Source organism: Oncorhynchus nerka, linkage group LG2, assembly GCF_034236695.1.
Source record: "Oncorhynchus nerka isolate Pitt River linkage group LG2, Oner_Uvic_2.0, whole genome shotgun sequence".
NCBI classification, from domain to species: Eukaryota; Metazoa; Chordata; class Actinopteri; order Salmoniformes; family Salmonidae; genus Oncorhynchus; species Oncorhynchus nerka.
In genome coordinates this window covers 42,948,164-42,969,519 of record NC_088397.1, presented here as the reverse complement: position 1 = coordinate 42,969,519, position 21,356 = coordinate 42,948,164, and the positions used below count along the sequence as shown (strand labels likewise).

Here is a 21,356-nt window from a genome sequence, read left to right as displayed (position 1 = left end):
GTGGACAACTACAAATACCTAGGTGCCTGGTTAGACTGTAAACTCTCCTTCCAGACTCACATTAACAATCTCCAATCCAAAGTTAAATCTAGAATCGGCTTCCTATTTCGCAACAAAGACTCCTTCACTCATGCCGCCAACATACCCTCATAAAACTGACTATCCTACCGATCCTTGACTTTGGCGATGTCATTTACAAAATAGCCCCCAACACTACTCAGCAAACTGGATGTAGTCTATCACAGTGCCATCCGTTTTATAACCAAAGCCCCATATACTACCCACCACTGCGACCTGTATGCTCTCGTTGGCTGGCCCTCACTACATATCCTTCGCCAAACCCACTGGCTCCAGGTCATCCTTAACCTCTTCAACCTATGGGGGCGCTATGTTATTATTGGATAAAAAAACGTGCCCGTTTTAAGCGCAATATTTTGTCACGAAAAGAAGCTTGACTGTGCATATAATTGGCAGCTTTGGAAAGACAACACTCTGACGTTTCCAAAACTGCAAAGATATTATCTGTGAGTGCCCCAGAACTGATGCAACAGGCGAAACCAAGACGAAACTTCAAACAGGAAATGAGCAGGATTTTTGAGGCTCTGTTTTTGATTGTCTCCTTATATGGCTGTGAAAGTGCCAGGAATGAGCCTGCCCTTTCTATCGTTTCTCCAAGTTGTCTGCAGCATTGTGACGTATTTGTAGGCATATCATTGGAAGATTGGCCATAAGAGACTACATTTACCAGGGGTCCGCCCGGTGTCCTTTGTTGAAATTGTTGCGTAATCTCCAAGCTGCTCACATTCATCCATGTGATTGAGACAGAGAGGAGACTTCCAGGAATGATATATCATGAAGAGATATGTGAAAAACACCTTGAGGATTGATTCTAAACAACGTTTACCATGTTTCAGTCGATATTATGGAGTTAATGTGGAAGAAAGTTTGGCGTTTGGATGAATGAATTTTCGTTTTTTTTTGGTAGCCAAACATGACGCAGAAAACGGACCGATTTCTCCTGCACAAATAATCTTTCAGGAAAACTGAACATTTTCTATCTAACTGAGAGTCTCCTCATTGAAAACATCCGAAGTTCTTCAAAGGTAAATGATTTATTGAATGTTTTTGCTGGTTTTTGTGAAAATGTTGCCTGCTAATGCTAACGCTAAATGCTAACGCTAAATGCTAAATGCTAGTTTGCTATGGTTGAGAAGCATATTTTTGAAAATCTGAGATGACAGTGTTGTTAACAAAAGGCTAAGCTTGAGAGCTAGCATATTGATTTCATTTCATTTGCGATTTTCATGAATAGTTAACGTTGCGTTATGGTAATTGGCTTGAGGCTGTAGTCATGATCCCGGATCCGGGTTGGCTCGAGGCAAGAAGTTAAGTCTTTGCGAGGTAAAGCCCCGCCATTTAATCCAAGTAAAAATACCATGTTTTAGGTCAATTAGGATTACCACTTTATTTTAAGAATGTGAAATGTCAGGATAATAGTAGAGCGAATTTTTTATTTGAGCTTTTATTTATTTCATCACATTCCCAGTGGGTCAGAAGTTTACATACATTCAATTAGTATTTGATAGCATTGCCTTTAAATTGTTTAACTTGGGTCAAACATTTCGGGTAGCCTACCACAAGCTTCCCACAATAGGTTGGGTGAATTTTGCCGCATTCCTCCTGACAGAGCTGGTGTAACTGAGTCAGCTTTGTAGGCCTCCTTGCTCGCACACACTTCTTTAGTTCTGCCCACAAATTTTCTATATGATTGAGGTCAGGGCTTTGTGATGGCCACTCCAATACATTGACTTAGTTGTCCTAAAGCCATTTTGCTACAACTTTGGAAGTATGCTTGGGGTCATTGTCCATTTGGAAGACCCGTTTGCGACCAAGCTTTAACTTCCTGACTGACGTCTTGAGATGTTGCTTCAATATATCCACATAATTGTCCTATCTCATGATGCCATCTATTTTGTGAAGTGCAACAGTCCCTCCTGCAGCAAAGCACCCCCACAACATGATGCTGACACCCCCGTGCTTCACGGTTGGGACGGTGTTCTTCAGCTTGCAAGCCTCCCCCTTTTTCCTCCAAACATAACGAAGGTCATTATGGCCAAATAGTTCTATTTTTTTTTCATCAGACCAGAGGACATTTCTCCATAAAGTACGATCTTTGTCCCCATGTGCAGTTGCAAACCTTAGTCTGGCTTTTCTACGGCGGTTTTGGAGCAGTGGTTTTGTCCTTGCTGAGCGGCCTTTCAGGATTGGTCGATATAGGACTCATTTTTACTGTGGATATAGATTATTTTGTACCTGTTTCCTCCAGCATCTTCACAAGGTCCTTTGCTGTTGGGATTGATTTGAACTTTTCGCACCAAAGTATGTTCATCTCTAGGAGACAGAATCTTCCTGAGCGGTATGACGGCTACGTGGTCCCATGGTGTTTATACTTGCGTACTATTGTTTGTACAGATGAACGTGGTACCTTCAGGCTTTTGGAAATTGCTCCCAAGCATGAACCAGTCTTATGGAGGCCTACAATTTTTTTTGAGGTCTTGGCTGATTTCTGGAGTGTGGAATGGTTGAAAAACTAGTTTTAATGACTCTAACCTAAGTGTATGCAAACGTCCGACTTCAACTGTATATCACGCCAGTATAGATATTACAGCACTGTCGGAACTAGAAGCACAAGCCCTTCGCTACACTCACATTAACATCTGCTCACCATGTGTATGTGACCAATAAAATTTGATTCGATGAAATGCTTAGAAAAGCTGGTCATGGCTCACATCAACACCATCATCCCAGACACCCTGCACCCACTCCAATTCGTATACCGCCCCAACAGATCCACAGATGACGCAATCTCTATTGTACTCCACACTGCCCTCTCTCACTCAGACAATAGGAACACCTACGTCAGAATGCTGTTCCTTGACTACAGCTCAGCATTCAACACCATAGTGTCCTCCAAGCTCATCACTAAGCTCGGGACCCTGGGACTGAACACCTTCCCCTTCAACTGGATCCTGGACTTCTTGACGGGTGGCGTAGGTAGACAGGTGTTGGTGTAGGTAGACAGCAACACATCCGCCACGCTGAGCCTCAACACGGGGGCCCGTGCCGGGTTGCGTGCTTAGTCCCCTCCTGTACTCCCTGTTTACCCACGACTGCGTGGCCGCGCATGACCCCAACACCCATCATTAAGTTTGCCAACATCACTACAGTGGAAGGCTTGATCACTGACGATCAAGTTTCTTGGTGCCCACATCACTAAGGATCTATCGTGGTCAGTCCCAACACAGCTGTGAAGAGGGCGTGAAAACTCAGTCCCAACACAGCTGTGAAGAGGGCGTGAAAACTCAGTCCCAACACAGCTGTGAAGAGGGCGTGATAACACAGTCCCAACACAGCTGTGAAGAGGGCGTGAAAACTCAGTCCCAACACAGCTGTGAAGAGGGCGTGAAAACAACTCAGTCCCAACACAGCTGTGAAGAGGGCGTGAAAATAACTCTTCCCCCTCAGGACACTGAGAATTTGTCATGGGCCCTCAGATCCTCAAAACGTTCTACAGCTACACCATTGAGAGCACCATTGTCAAAATCCTGAAGTATCCCTTTAATCCAGTAATTATTTTGAAACTATTTATCCTCTGGGTCTGAATCGTGCTCTCTGGTGTATTTTGGACGTTGAGAGTGGGCTCCTGTGACTGGATGTTTTTTAATAATATTTGTTTTGCCTCTCTGTCCCCATGTGGGCCCCTTCATTAATGTGTGTGTGTGTGTGTGTGTGTGATGATGTTGTGTATGTGTTTTAATTGGTGCTGTGAAACGTGATGATGATGGTTATGAGTATGTGTTCTAGCTGGCTTTGGGGAATGTGATCAGTGCTCTGGGGGACCAGGCTAAGAAAGGAGGACATGTTCCCTACAGAGACTCTAAACTAACGCGCCTACTACAGGACTCACTGGGAGGAAACAGGTAACACACACACACACACACACGTACAGTACCAGTCAAAAGTTTGGACATACCTACTCATTCAAGGGTTTTTCTTTATTTTATACAATGTAGAATAATAATGAAGACATCACAACTATGAAATAACACATACGGAATCATGTAGTAACCAAAGTAGCCACCCGTTGCCTTGATGACAGCTTTGCACACTCTTAGCATTCTCTCAACCAGCTTCACCTGGAATGCTTTTCCGCCAGTCTTGAAGGAGTTCCCACATACGCTGAGCACTTGTTGGCTGATATTCCTTCACTCTGCAGTCCAACTCATCCCCAACCATCTCAGTTTGGTTGAGGTCAGGTGTTTGTGGAGGCAAGGTCATCTGATGCAGCACTCCATAACTCTCCTTCTTGGTCAAATAGCCCTTACACATGCTTCACGGTGGGAACTACTGTTGCAGGAATTAAATTGCTCTATGTTTTAACACCCAATTAAAATTAAACACTGTCAATTCATAAGGATTTGTAAGACCCTTATTCTATAGTAATGGACAGAGCCCAGTCTTAAAGTCAAACAGCAGAATTTATTCAGGAGAGTACTGAACACGATACAGTTTACCACAGGTTATAAACTGAACATGACGTCATTAGTTTTCGAACTGTCCCGTCTCTTCTCCCACCCTGGTACAAAGGCAGTATCTCAAGCCTTCCCACATCGTCTCCCTACCAATTTAATATAATTTATGACCGAGCCAAGGTCTTCTTGTGTAGATAAGCATTCTAGCCAGTCTGAAGATATAGTTCATTCATTTCTACCAAGGAACAGACAGTCATTGTTCTAATTCTTGATTATATTTACACACATTATTTTCAGTACTAGGATTAAGAAAGAAAATTCATACATATACAGTAACATAATAGTATTCTGATTAGTACATATACAGTAACATAATAGTATTCTGATTAGTCAGTCCTGATTGAAATGTATACATAATTAGTCATTATTGATAAAAATTCCCTTAACAACTACACATGTGGAGATCATCCGTTCACCTACTCTGCGTCTCACAAAGGCACGGTGGCTGGAACCAAAAATCTCAAATTTGGATTCATCAGGGCAAAGGACAGATTTCCACCGGTCTAATGTCCATTGCTCGTGTTTCTTATCCCAAGCAAGTCTCTTCTTATTATTGGTGTCCTTTAGTAGTGGTGTCTTTGCAGCTATTCGACAACAAAGGCCTGATTCGTGTAGTCTCTTCTGAACAGTTGGTGTTGAGATATATCTGTTACTTCAACTCTGAACCATTAATGTGGGCTGCAATTTCTGAGGCTGGTAACTCTTATGAACTTATCCTCTGCAGCAGAGGTAACTTTGTGTATTTCTTTCCTGTGGTGGTCCTCATGAGAGCCAGTTTCATCACAGCACTTGATGGTTTTTGAGACTGCACTTGAAGAAACTTTCAAAGTTTTTCTGTATACCACCCCTACCTTGTCATAACACAACTGATTGGCTCAATCGCATCAATAAGGAAAGAAATTCCACAAGTGAACTTTTAACAAGGCACACCTGTTAAAACTTCTTAAGAATCGGTGTCCCGCTAGCGGGACAACTTCCAGTGGAACTGGAGGGCGTGCAATTCAAATAAATAATAATAAATATTCTGGATTTTAAACATTTAGGTACATATAAGTGTCTTATATCGGCTGAAAGCTTAAATTCATGTTGATATAACTGCACTGTCCGATTTACAGTAGCTATTACAGCTAAAACATGCCATGCGATTGTTTGAGGACGGCACCCCACATCTAAATATTTTTCCACTGGCACAGGTTTCATACATTCACATGTAACAATTAAATATTAACTTACTTTTTGAAAATCTTCCTCTGACTTGTCATCCAAAGGGTCCCATCTATACCATGTAGTGTCGTTTTGTTAGATAAAATCCTTCTTTATATCCCAAAAAGTCTGTTTAGTTGGCACCATCGATTTGAGTAATCCACTCGTTCAACTTGCAGAGAAAGGAATCCAAAAATCTACCCCTAAACTTTGTTTCAACAAGTCAAAATACTTTTCTATTTACTCCTCAGATACCCTAAAATGTAATCAAACTATAATATTTATTTCAGAAAGAATTATGTTCAATAGGAAACCAATTTAAGCAGGTGCGGAATGTCTTCATGGCGTGCGCAAATATGAATTTCCAAGACTGTGTCCTGAAGTTATTCGCCTGAAACTAAGAAGTTTTAATTGAAAGGCATTCCAGGTGACTACCTCATGAAGCTGGTTGAGAGAATGCCAAGAGTGTGCAAAGCTGTCATCAAGGCAAAGTTTGGCTACTTTGAAGAATCTCAAATATAAAATATATTTTGATTTGTTTAACTTTTTTTGGTTGCTACATGAATCCATGTGTGTTATTTCATAGTTTTGATGTCTTCACTATTATTCTACAATGTAGAAAATAGTAAAAATAAAGAAAAACCCTTGACTGAGTAGATGGTGTCCAAACTTTTGACTGGTACTGTACATGCATGTGCGCACACACACACACACACACACACACACACTAGCATGTCGTATTCCTTTCCTCTCTCCAGTCGTACGTTGATGATCGCGTGTGTGAGTCCGTCGGACCGGGACTTCATGGAGACCCTGAACACACTGAAGTACGCCAACAGAGCCAGGAACATCAAGAACAAGGTGGTGGTGAACCAAGACAAGACCAGCCAACAGATGTCTGCCCTGAGGGCTGAGATTGCCAGGCTACAAATGGAACTTATGGAGTATAAAGCGGTGAGAAGAGATGGAGGGATAGAGGTTTGGGATTGGGGGAGGGAGGGAGGGATGGGGTAGGGGGGTAGAGAGAATGAGGGAGGGATGGAGTCAGGGAGCGATGGGATAAAGGGAGAGAAGAAGGGAAATGGATAGAGATAGGAGGGCGGAGAGGTTGGAGGATGGAGAAGTGGGAGGCGGGACCAATGGAGAGAGGAAGGGATGTCGGGACTTGGGAGAGAAAAAAGGAAGGAGGGATGGAAAGAAGGAATGGAAAAATATCCCTTCCCTCATGTTAAGCAACTTTAACCTTTGGCCTAGAAGATTACAGGAAGCATAGGGATGGTTTAGAGCAATAATGTGATTAAGAGAGAGTTAATGGTGCATAACCAATGGATGACCTTGTTGAGTTGTAGGAAAGATTCGATCGGAGTTGGAGAGAAATGGAGCATGGCTGAAATAATGTTGTCTCATTTATGATTGGCTGAGGTGTTAACCAGTATGTAAAGAAATAAAATGGAAAATATTATCAATATTCTCTTTGTTGATTGAATGAAATGTCATTGTTCTGTATGTTCATTGGAGGAGATAAAATATTTCTGTACGTGTATTGTCCCCCTCCCCAGGGTAAGCGTGTGGCAGGTGAGGACGGCTCGGAGGGCTTCAGTGATCTGTTCCAGGAGAACTCGATGTTACAGAGAGAGAACGACACGCTACGCATGCGAGTCAAAGCCATGCAGGAGACCATCGACCACCTCAACACACGGGTAACCACGCTCCTCGCCAACGAGGTCAGCACGCTGCTGGCCAAGTCGGGTAAGACCGAGAGAGGCGACGGAACACACTCTCCAATGGGATTGGCTGATTGTTGAAGATTGTGGCTGTCTGAAAACATTGATAGCTATTAAATCCTTTTTCTCTCCTTCCTTGGTTAATCAATTCCTACACATCCCTCTCAAGGCGCATTGGAGGAGAGGATCCAAGGTCCATCCATCCCTTAGACCTCCTCCAATGAGCTTTGAGAGGAATTGAGGAGACTAGGATTTGACCGCTAAAAAGGCTTTCAGACACAGACCATATCATGTAGTTAAGAAGCGTTAATCTCTTATGCCTCAATGTGACCTCACGGTGACCTGACTGTAAACTCTGACCTTTTGACCTCTAGGTGAGGGCAATGAGGAGATTGGTGCTCTGATACAGAACTATATCAGAGAGATCGAGGAGCTCAGGTAAGAGTATGTAATGAGCTTTAGACTGAGCGGGGGGGAAAGCAGTTCACGGAGTTGCAGCTCACTGTGTTTTGCCGTTACTGCACTGTTCATGGAGTTTGTATCTTTTTGTAGTTTGAGGAACTTTCAGTTCTGTATATACCGTAAGAGTTAAGTTTGACTGATGACATCTGTTTGTCTTCTTGTTCTCTCTACAACCCCCCCCCCCCCCCCGCCCAGATCAAAGCTCCTGGAGAGCGAGTCGATGAACGAGTGTCTTCGTCGCAGTGTAACCCGTCTCTCCTCCCGCTCCCCGTTCACCAGCTCCTCCTCTCATAGCTCCACCCCAGGGCCACACCCCTTAGGCTCCTCTCCTTCCCTTTCCATGGAGGCGGAGATGACGGATGTGATTCGTCGAGCCAAGACGGACATCGAGAGGCTGAAGAAGAAGGAGAGGAGACAGAGGAGGATGAGGTAAGAGGAGAGGAAGAGGGGAGGAATGGGACAAGGATGGTAGTGGAGTAATGATCGCACAGTGACAAGCAGCTCTCACTGCCACTGGAGGGAGGGAGAGCGAGGGAGAGTGAGAGAGATGGACGGATAGAGGGAGACCAAGAAAGGGAGAGTGAGAGGTCTAATAACTGAGCTCTCCATGTTCACTTGGCAACAGTCCCAAAACACAATGGCTGATTTTTTATTTTTTGGAAGAGTCCCAAACTAAATCAGACAAATCAAATCAAAGGCACATGGTGTGTAAACAATATTAGTAATAGATTAATATGGTAAATAAATAATAAACTGCTTATTGGGTCACAGCTGTTATGAGCTGTGCCTTCTCTCTCTTCTTTGTGTGTGTGTGTGTGTCCTACTCTGATCCCGGGTCAATATGTTCTACTTGCAGCCCAGAGAAAGAGAAAGGGTTGAAGAAACGAGCGAAGCTTCATTCTCATGAGAACGGACATAATGGAGAAAACGGCCAGATGGACTCGGATGACAACTACACAGAGGACGTGATGTCACCTCTGCAGGAGGAGGAGAGCGGGTGTGACGAGGAAGAGGAGGAGGAGGGGAGGGACGAAGAGGAGTTTGACAGTGATGAGAGTCTGGTGGATTCCGACTCGGACTCTGATGAGAAAGGTCAGTGGATGACAACAATGGCAGCGGCAGAAGTGTCTCCATTCCACTTCAACCTATTGACGTTGTGTACTGTCGCTTTGACAGGATTGATGCGCATCAGCAATATGGTGAAAGTACAATTTTGTCCTCTGGTTGGCTGGATGGTACATTTACCATATTGCTTACCTGTCTAATCCTTTCAGATCTACAAGGAGTACCTAATTAGCATTAGGGCTAGGAGTTGATTTGAAATTTGCAACTGCCCCACTCTACTGTAACATGCCTGTCTTAGAGCCACAGTGTTCACCTCTTGACCCTTGACCTCTCTTTGCTCTCTGCCCTCTAACCCCCTGCAGCTAATTTCCAGGTGGATCTGGCAGACCTGACGAGTGAGATTGAGATCAAGCAGAAGTTGATCGATGAGCTGGAGAACAGTCAGAAGAGACTGCTGCAGCTCAAGCTACAATATGAAGAGAAACTCATCCTGCTGCAGAACAAGATCAGAGACACACAGCTTGAGAGAGATAGAGTACTGCACAACCTCTGTGAGTAGAACTATGGGTAATGTAGGCACACAGGATCCCCTCAGTGAGTGGAGCGACTCATAGATGCTGAATAGGCACGCTGCTCTCTGTCTCGATTGTACCAATTTCAAACAAACTCTCTCTTTCGTCTCCTTCTCTCTTCTATCTATCTTCCTCCCCTCTCTCCTCCTTCAGTGTCTATGGAGAACTACACGGAGGAGAAGGCTAGCAGGATTAAATCCGAGTATGAGAAGAGGCTGAAGGAGATGAACAGAGACCTGCTGAAACTGCAGGCAGCACAGAAGGAACACACGAGGCTACTGAAGAACCAGGGACGCTATGAACAGGAACTGAAGAAACTGCAGCAGGAGGTCAACGAGATGAAGAAAGTCAAGGTAAGGAGGAGGAGGAGGAGAAGGAGGAGCAAGGAAGGATGTTAGCTCTGTAGGCTACATTAAGTGCATTTCTATTATATGCAGTGTTGAGACCTTTGCCCGTCCCCTACCCAATAAGTGAGACAAAGGAGTCAAAGCTAGGAAACGCTGACGTGAAGATCTGGGTCAACATTTATTCCTTGCCCCTCAATAACGCTCTGATGGTACTCTCCAGCTAAGTGCAGTGTGTCCTCCCGGTCTCCAGGTGGCACTGATGAAGCAGATGAAGGAGGAGCAGCTGAGGAGGAGGATGATGGAGGCCAAGAGGAACAGAGAGATCGCTCAGCTCAAGAAGGAGCAGCGACGACAGGAAGTATGTGTGTGTGTGTGTGTTTTTTGTGCTGAAAGAAAGTACCTGCTTCACATGATCACCCCCCTAGTAGACTGCAGTTTCTAAAGCCATCACCCTTCTGGTTACCAGTTGATCTCCAACTTTCTTATCAACCGCCCTGGGACTTGAACCTGCAACTTTTCAGCTATTAGTCTGCTTCTCTAATCCTTAGGCTGCCCTTGGATCTAAATGTTTGTGTATTGTTAATGTATCTCTCTATCTGATATCCATTTCCAGATTACTGACATTGAGAAATGTATGGGTAATATACAGAATCACCCATATATTGACTGACCTCTCCCCTATCAGTACCAGATTCGTTCGTTGGAGAGTCAGAAGCGTCAACAGGAGCTGGTACTGAGGAGAAAGAGCCAGGAGGTGACAGCCTTACGACGTTTGGCTAAACCCATGTCTGGACGTATGGCTAGACGACTACAGCCCCTAGACTCCGGAGCAGAACTGTCTGCCAGCACCACCTCCTCTGAACCAGAGTCCAACCGGTAGGTAGTGCCGCTATACAGAGGTTGTATCCCAAATGGCACCCCATTCTCTATAGTGTTAACATACACTGTAAAAATTGCCTGTTATTTTTCAACTAACTTACGGGACAGTTACCTGTAAGTTAATGTAAAAAAAGAAATAAAAAAAAACTATGTTACTGTACCATATTTTACAGTATACTGTTAGTATTTTTATGGTATACTATTTTATAGTATACTAATACTGTTACCGTAATTGATTTACAGTACCAATAATGCTACTGTAGTCATTTTACAGTAACAAATACTCTTACTGTAAAGCCTTATTTGCATTTTTTTTTTTTTTTTCAATTCCTCAGCAATCCACAGGGAATTAACAGTAATTTTCTTAATATGTGCATGCTTATTAGTAACTGGAATAAGCAATGGTCTAAGACACTGTATCTCAGTGCAAGAGGCTTCACTGCAGTACCTGGTTGCATCACACCTGGCTGTGATTGGGAGTCCCATAGGGGGGCACACAATTGGCACAGCGTCGTCTGGGTTTGGACCGGTGTAGGCCTTCATTGAAAATAAGAATTTGTTCTTAACTGACTTGCCTAGTTAAATAAAGGTTCATTAATATAAAATAAAATAAATCATAAATGTGTCAAGTGCAGCTTCTGTTTGATCCTCATTACACACCACCGACCAACAAATATTCTTTACATGGTTGTTGGCTTCCTTCATTTTCAGTTCTGTGGCCTTCACTAAGTGAAAATGGTTTATTTGTATGACTTAGCTTTCTGACTGTACATTTATAATATAAAGTGTTACAAACAAATGAATGCAGATAAAATAACCAAACAGGTAGCAATTAACTAAGATATTACATTTATTATAATAATTAGCAAAAAAAACGAAGTATCTTGCTTCGGAGTATGTGCTTTGTTTTGGTTGCCCGTTTGCTTTAAGTGTCGCGTTCTGCTTTGAATATTCGCAAATACAGTAAGTGAACTGCTACTGGGTTTTATGTAGCATTTTCTTTTACGGTAATGTCCAAAATACATCAAATATTTCCCGTCCATTGAATTTCTTCATTCAGTTCAGACAGTATGAATGAAGTCTGTTGATTATACAGCAATTTACCATGTCAATTACAAGATTGTTTTTAACAGTGTAGGAAATAGGTTCCAGTGTGTTTTTGTTAAACAGTTGATATAAACACAACTTTTTAAAAACTTTCTTCCGTTTCATAGTTTTGTGTTGGTTGTTTTATATTGTGTTTCAGTTGAATTATAACTTGGTTTTATAATGTACAATTACTTGTTGAAGAAAATAAAGTCAAAAATATCTCCTCTCTCTGACTCTCTCCCTTTAACTCTCTCTCTCAGGACCACCTCAACCAAAGTGTCGAACATAGTGAGACAGTGGAACACCAAGATGAATGGCTACCTGGGAGAGAGCGAGGGGATTACCACCAACGGGACACAGGTTGTTGGGTAAGTCATGGCAGGGAGTGTGTGTGCCGTAGATTGTCAGGTCAGATGCAGAGCAGGGACTGGTGTGTGTGTATCTGGTGTGTGTACATGTCTTTGATGCATCGCCAGGTCAGAGAAAGGATGTGTGTGTGTGAGAGTGTCAATGTGAGACTTGCGTGTGTGTGTGTGTGTGCGCGCGTGTGTGTGTGTGCCTGCGAGCCTGCAAGGTCAGATTCAGATTAGGTATGACTCTGTCGACATTTACTTAGCCAAGGCTTTCATCAGCTTCAATAAAGTTTTATTCAATTTTACAAAGCCATTTATCGAATTCCCTTCAAAATGAATTGACAGGAGTGACTTACTTAGTCCGATCACCTCTCTCCTTCCTCCTCTTCCTCCCTCTCCTTCCCTCCTACTCTCTCCTTTCTTCCCCCACCTCTACCTATCCCCCTCTTTCCTTCCTTCCTTCCTCACTCCCTCCTCCCCTCCTCTCTCTCTTCCCCTACTCCAGCAGCAGCACTAAGGATTGATATAGCTGTGAAATGATTGACAGTTGACCTGTATTGTAACGTCCCGAACTGTATCTTTCTCTGTCTGTGCAGCAGTAGGACGCGTGTCCAGCAGCGCAAGGGTGTTCTCGTGGGCAGCAGTAGTTTCTCCAAGGCGGCCCGTCAGAAGTGGCAGACTCTAGAGAGGAGGATCCTGGACATCGTCATGCAGAGGATGACCATCACCAACGTCGAGGCCGACATGGACCGACTCATCAAGGTACTGTGATGTCACTTCCTTTGCACTCTAGGGAGACCTCCTCTTAACTTTTAGTGCATTGCGATGCACTTGCGAACACATTATTGCTGACTTCCTTCACAACATGCATCATTCCTCCCCGTCTGTTAATGATCTGGCTAACATGTTTTTTTCTTTCTCTCTCTTGTGTGTGAGACAGAAGCGAGAGGAGCTGTCTGTGCAGCAGGAGGCACTGTTGCGTAAAAGGCAGGTGCTTATGGCTGAGGGGGAGGGGCCTGACGGGGAGGACCGCCTAGTCCAGGAAATGAACGAGGACATTGAGGTTCTGAATGCAAACATCGACTACATCAACGACAGCCTATCAGACTGCCAGGCAACCATCGTTCAGATAGAGGAGACCAAGGTGAGAACACACGCACACACATTAGTGTAAAATGTCCTAGTTCTGGTGTACGGAGCTCTGTGCGGCCTACTGAAGCCTGGGTGTTTCATGCAGGATGAGCTGGACTCGGTGGACACCTCAGTGGTCATCAGCTCCTGCTCTCTGGCTGAGGCCCGACACCTCCTGGACCACTTCCTCAAGGCCTCCATTGACAAGGTAACTAACATGGGCCACGACCCAGGACCATCTGGTGGCTACTGTAGTTCATAGTTTATAGTCCAGATATACCATAACACACACTCCAAACTAATGTCTACTGAACGTTCTCAACTTGGAAATAGTCCCTATCAGCTCCTCATCAGTTTACAATTATTTTGGCAAATGTTGTGCAAGTGGACACCCGTTTCAGGGAGGGTTGGCCAGTAGTTTATCTCTCGTGGAAAGATTCTGCGTGTAAGCTGTGAGAATCAGTCAGGACTGAATGGGATGTGTAGTATAACGAGCAGCATTAGTTCCGGTGTTTGGTTTTTCAGTCACTGGTTATTTGGACAAATCGCTATTTCGCAGGTGTTAGCATCTTTTGATTTTGAAGGGGAGGGGACATTCTTGCAAAACTTGGTAACTTGCAAAAGAGAGATGGGTGGAGCTCCTCATTCTGGTTCCGCTCCTCGTTCTAGTATTTCCTGATTTCTTCTCTTAAAACATGTATGGACCCAGAACTAAAGTGTCACGTGATTGGTCAGCTGCTCAATTAAGTTCTGGGTTAAACAAGGTTAGCCAGAAGTAGTTAATAGCTGTATAGTTGATATATAGTTGATATATGCCCCCCTCTGCTGGCCTTTCCAGGGACTGCAGGAAGCTCAGATCACTTGTAGTAATGGGTGGTGTTAGTAACTATTGTGTGTGTGTGCGTGTGTGTGTGTGTATGTGTGTGTGTGTAGGGTTTACAGGTGGCTCAAAAGGAGTCTCAGATCCGTCTGTTGGAGGGCCAGCTGAGACAGACAGATATGATTGGCTCTGCCCATAACCACATCATCCTGGACGCGCTGAGAGAAAAGGCTGAGTGTATCCCCGAGCTGCAGGCACTCATACACAACGTACAGCAGGGTGAGGACACGCACCTAGCATGCACACTCACTCACTCACTCACTCACTCACTCACTCACTCACTCACTCACTCACTCACTCACTCACTCACTCACTCACTCACTCACTCACTCACTCACTGTTTCTTCATGTTTCTATCTGTGTTCACAGAGAATGGTTATGTCAGCACCGACGAGGAGCCTCCAGAGTTTAGCCAGGCCTCTGATGGCAGGTAAAACTACGCGATCCGCTTCTGGGGCCTCATTTATAACAGTTGCGTAAATGTAACACTAAAAGTCTACGTGCGCCATTTCTGAAAAGACTGTGCACGCACAAAAATCTGGAGATTTATTAACTTGGCGCACACCATACATATGCATATTTCCCGTTCTAAATCAGACATGACGTTAGTGCGCGTGTGAACAAGCATCATAACTCCGCCTGAAAACACCCATAATTCACCTTTTTATGGTGGCAATAACACCCTTATTTGCTCTACACTTTAGAAGTATTGGAATTAGGCCGAGACAGTATCTAAAGCAAATGGCAACGGTGAACTTGATCAAATGTCTTCTCTTGCAGTTACATTTGCTTCATCTGACCCTTTCAAATTGTTGGTGACCTGTAAACCGGTCGTTTGAATGCAGTAATGTTTGCATTCACTTTGGTTGAGGTGGTCCTGAGAGAGAGAGAGAGTTAAAGGGAGAGAGAGTCAGAGAAAGAGAATTTCTTTTGACTTTCTTTTCTTCAACAAGTAATTGTACATTATAAGACCAAGTTATAATTCAACTGAAACACAATATAAAACAACCAACACAAAACTATGAAACAGAAGAAAGTTTAAAAAAAGTTGTGTTTATATCAACTGTTTAACAAAAACACACTGGAACCTATTTCCTACACTGTTAAAAACAATCTTGTAATTGTCAAGGTAAATTGCTGTATAATCAACAGACTTCATTCACACTGTATGAACTGAATACAGTAGATTACCGTAATCTTACATTGTGGGAAGAAATTCAATGGACGGGAAAATGTTGATGTATTTTGGACATTACCGTAAAAAAAAAATGCTACATATGCGACGCAGTCCTTCCAACTACTAGAAACCGGGCGTACGCGCAGTCTACAGTTTGTGGGAGGATAAGCACGTTCTCAAGTCAAGTTCAGTTCTTTAGAAATGGCCAACTGTTGCGTGACAACTGGCACGTACGCATGTTCTGGAGCATATGTGGTTCATTCGCAACGTTTTATAAAGGAGGCCCCCTTGAACCCCCACACCACATACTCATTTTCCGTATGCGGTTACATTTCTTGTTTTCTCTCTCTCTCTCTCTCTCTCTCTCTCTCTCTCTCTCTCTCTCTCTCTCTTCAGTGTGTCTCGGATGAAGTCCTCAGCTAGTCAGGATGACTGCAAGCTGAAGGTTCAGGTAGGTGAACGTCTGTTTCAGGTGTAGGCTACATGGCGTCTGTCTCCTCTGGTCAGCGGTTATTTGTTGTTGTTGTTTATTTCACGCTGACTCGTATGACATGTTTGTGGTTACAGTTACAGCACTGGAGGAGAATCCGTCGACTGAACAAAGTCGAGGCTGTTGTCAGTGAAATCATATCTGTAGTTGTACTCAGCTGCCAGGAGATGGCAGCCTCTGCACATGAGTCATTATGGCTATGATAGTTGCCTTCACAGAACCCCAAGATAACTAAACCCCTCTATCCCAAGCAGTGGAGGCTGCAGAGGGGAGGATGGCTCATAATAATGGCTGGAACGGAGCGAATGGAATGGTATCAAACAATGGAAACCGTGTGATTGATGTGTTTGATACCGTTCCACTTATTCCACTCCAGACATTACCACCAGCCTGTCCTCCCGAATGAAGGTTCCACCAACCACTTGTGATCCCAAGGTATAGTTTGTTCTATTGAATGCGTAATTGGACATTTTTCTCCCTACTCTTTCCGCCTCTCCCCAGACTGAGCCCCGTCTGTCAGCCCAGATGAAAGCGGTATCGGCAGAGTACCTGGGTCCCGTGTTAGACCCATCCACTAAGAACATCACCAAGTCCCTGGCTTCCCTAACAGACATCCAGGAGAACGGCGGCTCAGGTGGCCTGAGCCTCACTCTCCCCATCTTTAGAGACAGGGTGTCCAGGACCATCAGCCTGCCTGTCCGGGGACACACCTTGTGAGTCTTAGGCTATGGTGCACTGTTCCTTATGAGGAGTTCCAATATGGCAGATGGTGGCTTCAGAACAGCGCCACTTGTCAACCACCTAGGGAATCTGTTTCTGTGGTCGCAATACTTGCCAATGCTAGCTTGCTATGGCTATACATGGCAGTGTCACATGCTAATTCTAACAATCTGCTACTGTATGCTAATGCTTATTTTCGCTCTATCTCGTGCTCTCTCTCGCTCTGTGTGTGTTTATCAGTCCCCGGCAGTCTCGGGGGTGACACCTCCCCTCTAACAAGGAGGAAGTCTTATGACCGAGGCCAGTCTTACAGGTAGCTAACTCTCCCCCTCAACTAATCAGTAACCAATATATTGTTTAGTTGAATCTCTCTCCACAGATCCTTTTACCAGTGTTCCTGCATTATTGTATTCCTTTTTAATTATGTGACGTGTGTTGTGACCCATGTGAAATGCACATTAAATAGATCTGACATGATCAATCAATCAATCTGTTGAATATGAGACTGAAACCAAAAACTGGAAAACATGCTGTTCTCATCATCTCCCGCATCTCTCCACCCCCCCCCCCCCCCCCTCTCTCTCCCCTGCACCCTTCCCACCTATCGCTCTCTCACAGAAATGCTGATGGGCATACTCCCCCATCCTCCCCCCCTCTCAGAACCAGAAACGATCGCAATGTCTTTTCAAGGCTCACCAGCAACCAGAGCCAAGGCTCCGCACTGGACAAGTAAGTACACACACACAAACACACACACGCACACTGTCAGTTCGAGACGCCTCAACATAGGGAATAGGGTGCCATTTGGAACGCACACTATGTCTTTTGATTTCATAACAGTCTTCAGGCAGTCTCGAGTCAGCTGTGGAAGTCGACTTACATCCTTGAATGCATTGATTGTAAGTTGTTTTGTATACACTGAGTGTCTGCTACATGACTCAAATATATGATGTTGAGAGTGCTGTTCCGAAAATAATTCAAATATATACTCTATTTGTTCAATCTAAGTGTTAGACTTTTTCCTCCTTAGATCAAAATAAGCCTCGAGCAAATTCCCTTTTCCTCTACACTGTAACAGAAAACTAAATTATACTGTAATTTGGGATATTATTAAGAGTAAAATACTTAAAATGTACAGGGGACAGATTGAAGTGGCAGCAAGTTTTAAATGGTTGAGCATTTCACCATGTCCATGAAGGTCTGGAGTCACTGTCAGTTTGGAAGCCTTTGCCTAGAAGTGCAAGTGATTATAAAATACAGCATTTGAATGAACATTTGGTGATGTGTAAACACGTTACCTAGCAGCCAACCTGCTTGCACCAGTCCCTTGTAATTACAGTAAAATATTGTGAAATCCAAAACCCCTCCCCTTAATAAATGTCATTCATCCATTAATTTATTAATTCATTCGGATTATGGTAGAATTTGCTTTTACTGTATAATATGTGAAATGTCATGGGTATTGTACACCGTACTTGCTTTGATACCATATTTACATTATAGTACATAGTGCTGTAATATGAAATGGAAAATGTTCACTTGCCACTGAGCTGCCTGTAAATTACTGTCAAATCCCCGGCAACCCCTTTACAGTGTAGTGTTCCGTTCTTTTCCCAATCAATTCTAATTCTCAGCCCTGGAAATGGCATCCGTTAATTCTCAGCCTCTGAATTGTTTGTGTAATTTCACATCTTTATTAATCCTGCTATAGGTTGTTGAGTTTATTGATCCGGTGTAGTAAGTGGTGGGTAACGAGTCCGTGCACATTTGTGTGTGTGTGTACTAGGGAGGTTGGTCTACGGCTGCCTGATAACGCCTGTGGATTCTCTCGATCTTCACCCAGGAGTAGTTCATTAAGCGCAGAGGAACTTGTTTAGATTCCTCTCTGGGATGTTGTCAGCAGGCAGCCATTTTGTTCTGATTTGAGTTGAGTGCTGGTGGATAGGATACAGTTTTAGGCGTGTAGCTGCACCATCAGGGGCATGTTTCACAAATGTGTTACGCTACATGGTTTATTGTTATTGTTGGTTTGATGTTTGCTGAGACTGGGAGGTTGATCTAATTTGGCCCATAGTGTTTGACAGTAGAGGATGAGGTGTGGGCTGGACAGTTGGGTTTATCATGAGTTTTAGTTACAGGGCATTTTTTTTCAATTGGTGTATGATGTTTAGCATGGTTTTCACATCAGCGTGTTTTTGGAACAGTTTTACATCCATCTGGTATGTTTTGACAAGAATCGATCCAAGTTATTACGTTTCTTTTCACACTGAGTGGGTTCACTTTGCTTTGGGTTTTCTTATGTTTATTCATTTATCCAAGTCTTCCTCTTCACATAAGGTTGAAGTCGGGAAGTTTACATACACCTTAGCCAATTACATTTCAACTCAGTTTTTCACAATTCCTGACATTTAATCCAAGTAAAAATGGTCTGTTTTAGGTCAGTTAGGATCACCACTTTATTTTAAGAATGTGAAATGTCAGAATAATTGTAGAAATAATTATTTATTTAAGCTTTTATTTCTTTCATCACATTCCCAGTGGGTCAGAAGTTTACATACACTCAATTAGTATTTGGTAGCATTGCCTTTAAATTGTTTAACTTGGGTCAAACGTTTCGGGTAACCTTCCACAAGCTTCCCACAATAAGTTGGGTGAATTTTGGCCCATTCTTCCTGACAGAGCTGGTGTAACTGAGTCCGGTTTGTAGGCACACACTTTTTCAGTTCTGCCCACAAATGCTCTATAGGATTGAGGTCAGGGCTTTGTGATGGTAAGTATGCTTGGGGTCATTGTCCATTTGGAAGACCCATTTGCTGTTGTTCTGGGATTGATTTGCACTTTTCGCACCAAAGTACGTTCATCTTTAGGAGATAGAACGCGTCTCCTTCCTGAGCGGTATGATGGCTACGTGGTCCCATGGTGTTTATACTTGCATGCTATTGTTTGTACTGATGAACGTGGTACCTTCAGGCGTTTGGAAATTGCTTCCAAGGATGAGCCAGACTTGTGGAGGTCTACAATTTTTTTCTGAGGTCTTGGCTGATTTCTTTTGATTTTCCCATGATGTCAAGCAATGAGGCACTAAGTTTGAAGGTAGGCCTTGAAATACATCCACAGGTACACCTCCAATTGACTCAAATGATGTCAATTATCCTATCAGAAGCTTCTAAAGCCATGACATCATTTTCTGGAATTTCTCCAAGATGTTTAAAGGCACAGTCAACTTAGTGTATGTAAACTTCTGACCCACTGGAATTGTGATACAGTGAATTATAAGTGAAATAATCTGTCTGTAAACAATTGTTGGAAAAATGACTTGTGTCATGCACAAAGTAGATGTCCTAACCGACTTGCCAAAACTATAGTTTTTAAGATGAAATTTGTGGAGTGGTTGAAAATGGAGTTTTATTGACTACAGCCTAAGTGAATGTAAATTTCCCGACTTCAACTGTATCTTATTGCACTTACTGACATCTTCCTCATTAGGAATATTCCTCAATATTCCTGATCTGCTCCTGTCCTCACAAAACAATGACATCTGTATGATAACAGGTTCTGAATCTGAATCGGTGTAGTCTGATTTCAAACCCATGACACACAAACCTTCTTAAAATCGTTTCTCAGAGATGGAAGGATGCCGACGTTGCTGACAGCCGGATTTTCATATGGAGTACAGTTGCACATTTGCACTTACAAAAGCCATGCATTAATATGCTGGCCACTAATAACCATACCCCAATAAACCTTTTACAGTATTACAAATCAAATACTATGGCTGAATTTATGATGGTTTTGTTATGTTGCCTTCCAACAGCTTTGCTCCCTACAGACATTATTTAATGCCCAACTGGCATTACAAAGCCTGCTCTCTCATAGTAACAATCCTGCGAAATGAGCAATAAAATATTTATAATGTGCGTCCAAATGGCATCCTATTCCCTTTATAGTGTACTACTTTTGACCAGGGCCCTTTTTACATTTTTTATTTAACCTTTATTTAACTAGGCAAGTCAGTTAAGAACAAATACTTATTTACAATGACGGCCTACAAATGGAATAGGGTGCCATTTGGGACAGGATGATAGTGTAAAACTGCCTTTAATTGCAGTGCTTGCAGTGTTTTCCCTAGTTTACAACTCCGGGAATAGGCGGTACGCCAGAGCAGATCTTTCCCACAGAGACAGCCAAGAGTGGTGGGTTCTCCTGTGACGTCCAGTCTGAATGACAACCCTGTCCTCCAATCAACTGCCTTCTCCCTGCTGATAACGCAATCCCCTCTCTCTGGCCTGCCCCTTCCTCCTCCTTTACTTCCTGGTTATCCCAGTAACCCCTCCCTCTCTTATTGCACTTCTGTTTTATCCCTTCCTCCTTTAATCAAGACCCAAACTGCTAAACGCTCCTATTGTAGCAACTTTTTTTTATCTCCCCCACCCTAATCCTAACCCCGCCGTGGGCTAGTGTGAGTGCCATGCCATCTCTAATACTTTGTCTTGTCACATTCTAAAACAGGCTGTCACTCAGGCTAGCCATAGTCTAGGTGGCAAATCGCTGTATACCCTTACCCACCCCTATCCCCAAGCCTAACCCTAACCTGCATCTTAACCTTACCTGTATAACCCTTCCTCCTCTAGCCATAGAGCTAAACACCTCTCCTCTCCTCTCCTCTCCTCTC

The 21,356-nt window shown here is 43.5% G+C and overlaps 1 protein-coding gene across 1 annotated transcript in view; it reads left to right on the top strand.

The window, feature by feature from the left end:
* Window positions 1-21,356, top strand: part of LOC115135492 (kinesin-like protein KIF21B) — a 126,076-nt gene that overhangs the window by 84,096 nt on the left and 20,624 nt on the right. Inside the window, 21 exon segments of the mRNA XM_029670259.2 lie at window positions 3,865-3,980; window positions 6,554-6,749; window positions 7,355-7,544; window positions 7,894-7,957; window positions 8,177-8,410; window positions 8,838-9,073; window positions 9,409-9,597; window positions 9,772-9,971; window positions 10,216-10,323; window positions 10,651-10,841; window positions 12,194-12,301; window positions 12,883-13,048; window positions 13,227-13,430; window positions 13,524-13,625; window positions 14,351-14,516; window positions 14,667-14,727; window positions 15,871-15,925; window positions 16,466-16,677; window positions 16,925-16,942; window positions 16,944-16,997; window positions 17,303-17,413. Coding sequence (XP_029526119.2) covers window positions 3,865-3,980; window positions 6,554-6,749; window positions 7,355-7,544; window positions 7,894-7,957; window positions 8,177-8,410; window positions 8,838-9,073; window positions 9,409-9,597; window positions 9,772-9,971; window positions 10,216-10,323; window positions 10,651-10,841; window positions 12,194-12,301; window positions 12,883-13,048; window positions 13,227-13,430; window positions 13,524-13,625; window positions 14,351-14,516; window positions 14,667-14,727; window positions 15,871-15,925; window positions 16,466-16,677; window positions 16,925-16,942; window positions 16,944-16,997; window positions 17,303-17,413 — 2,981 coding nt within the window.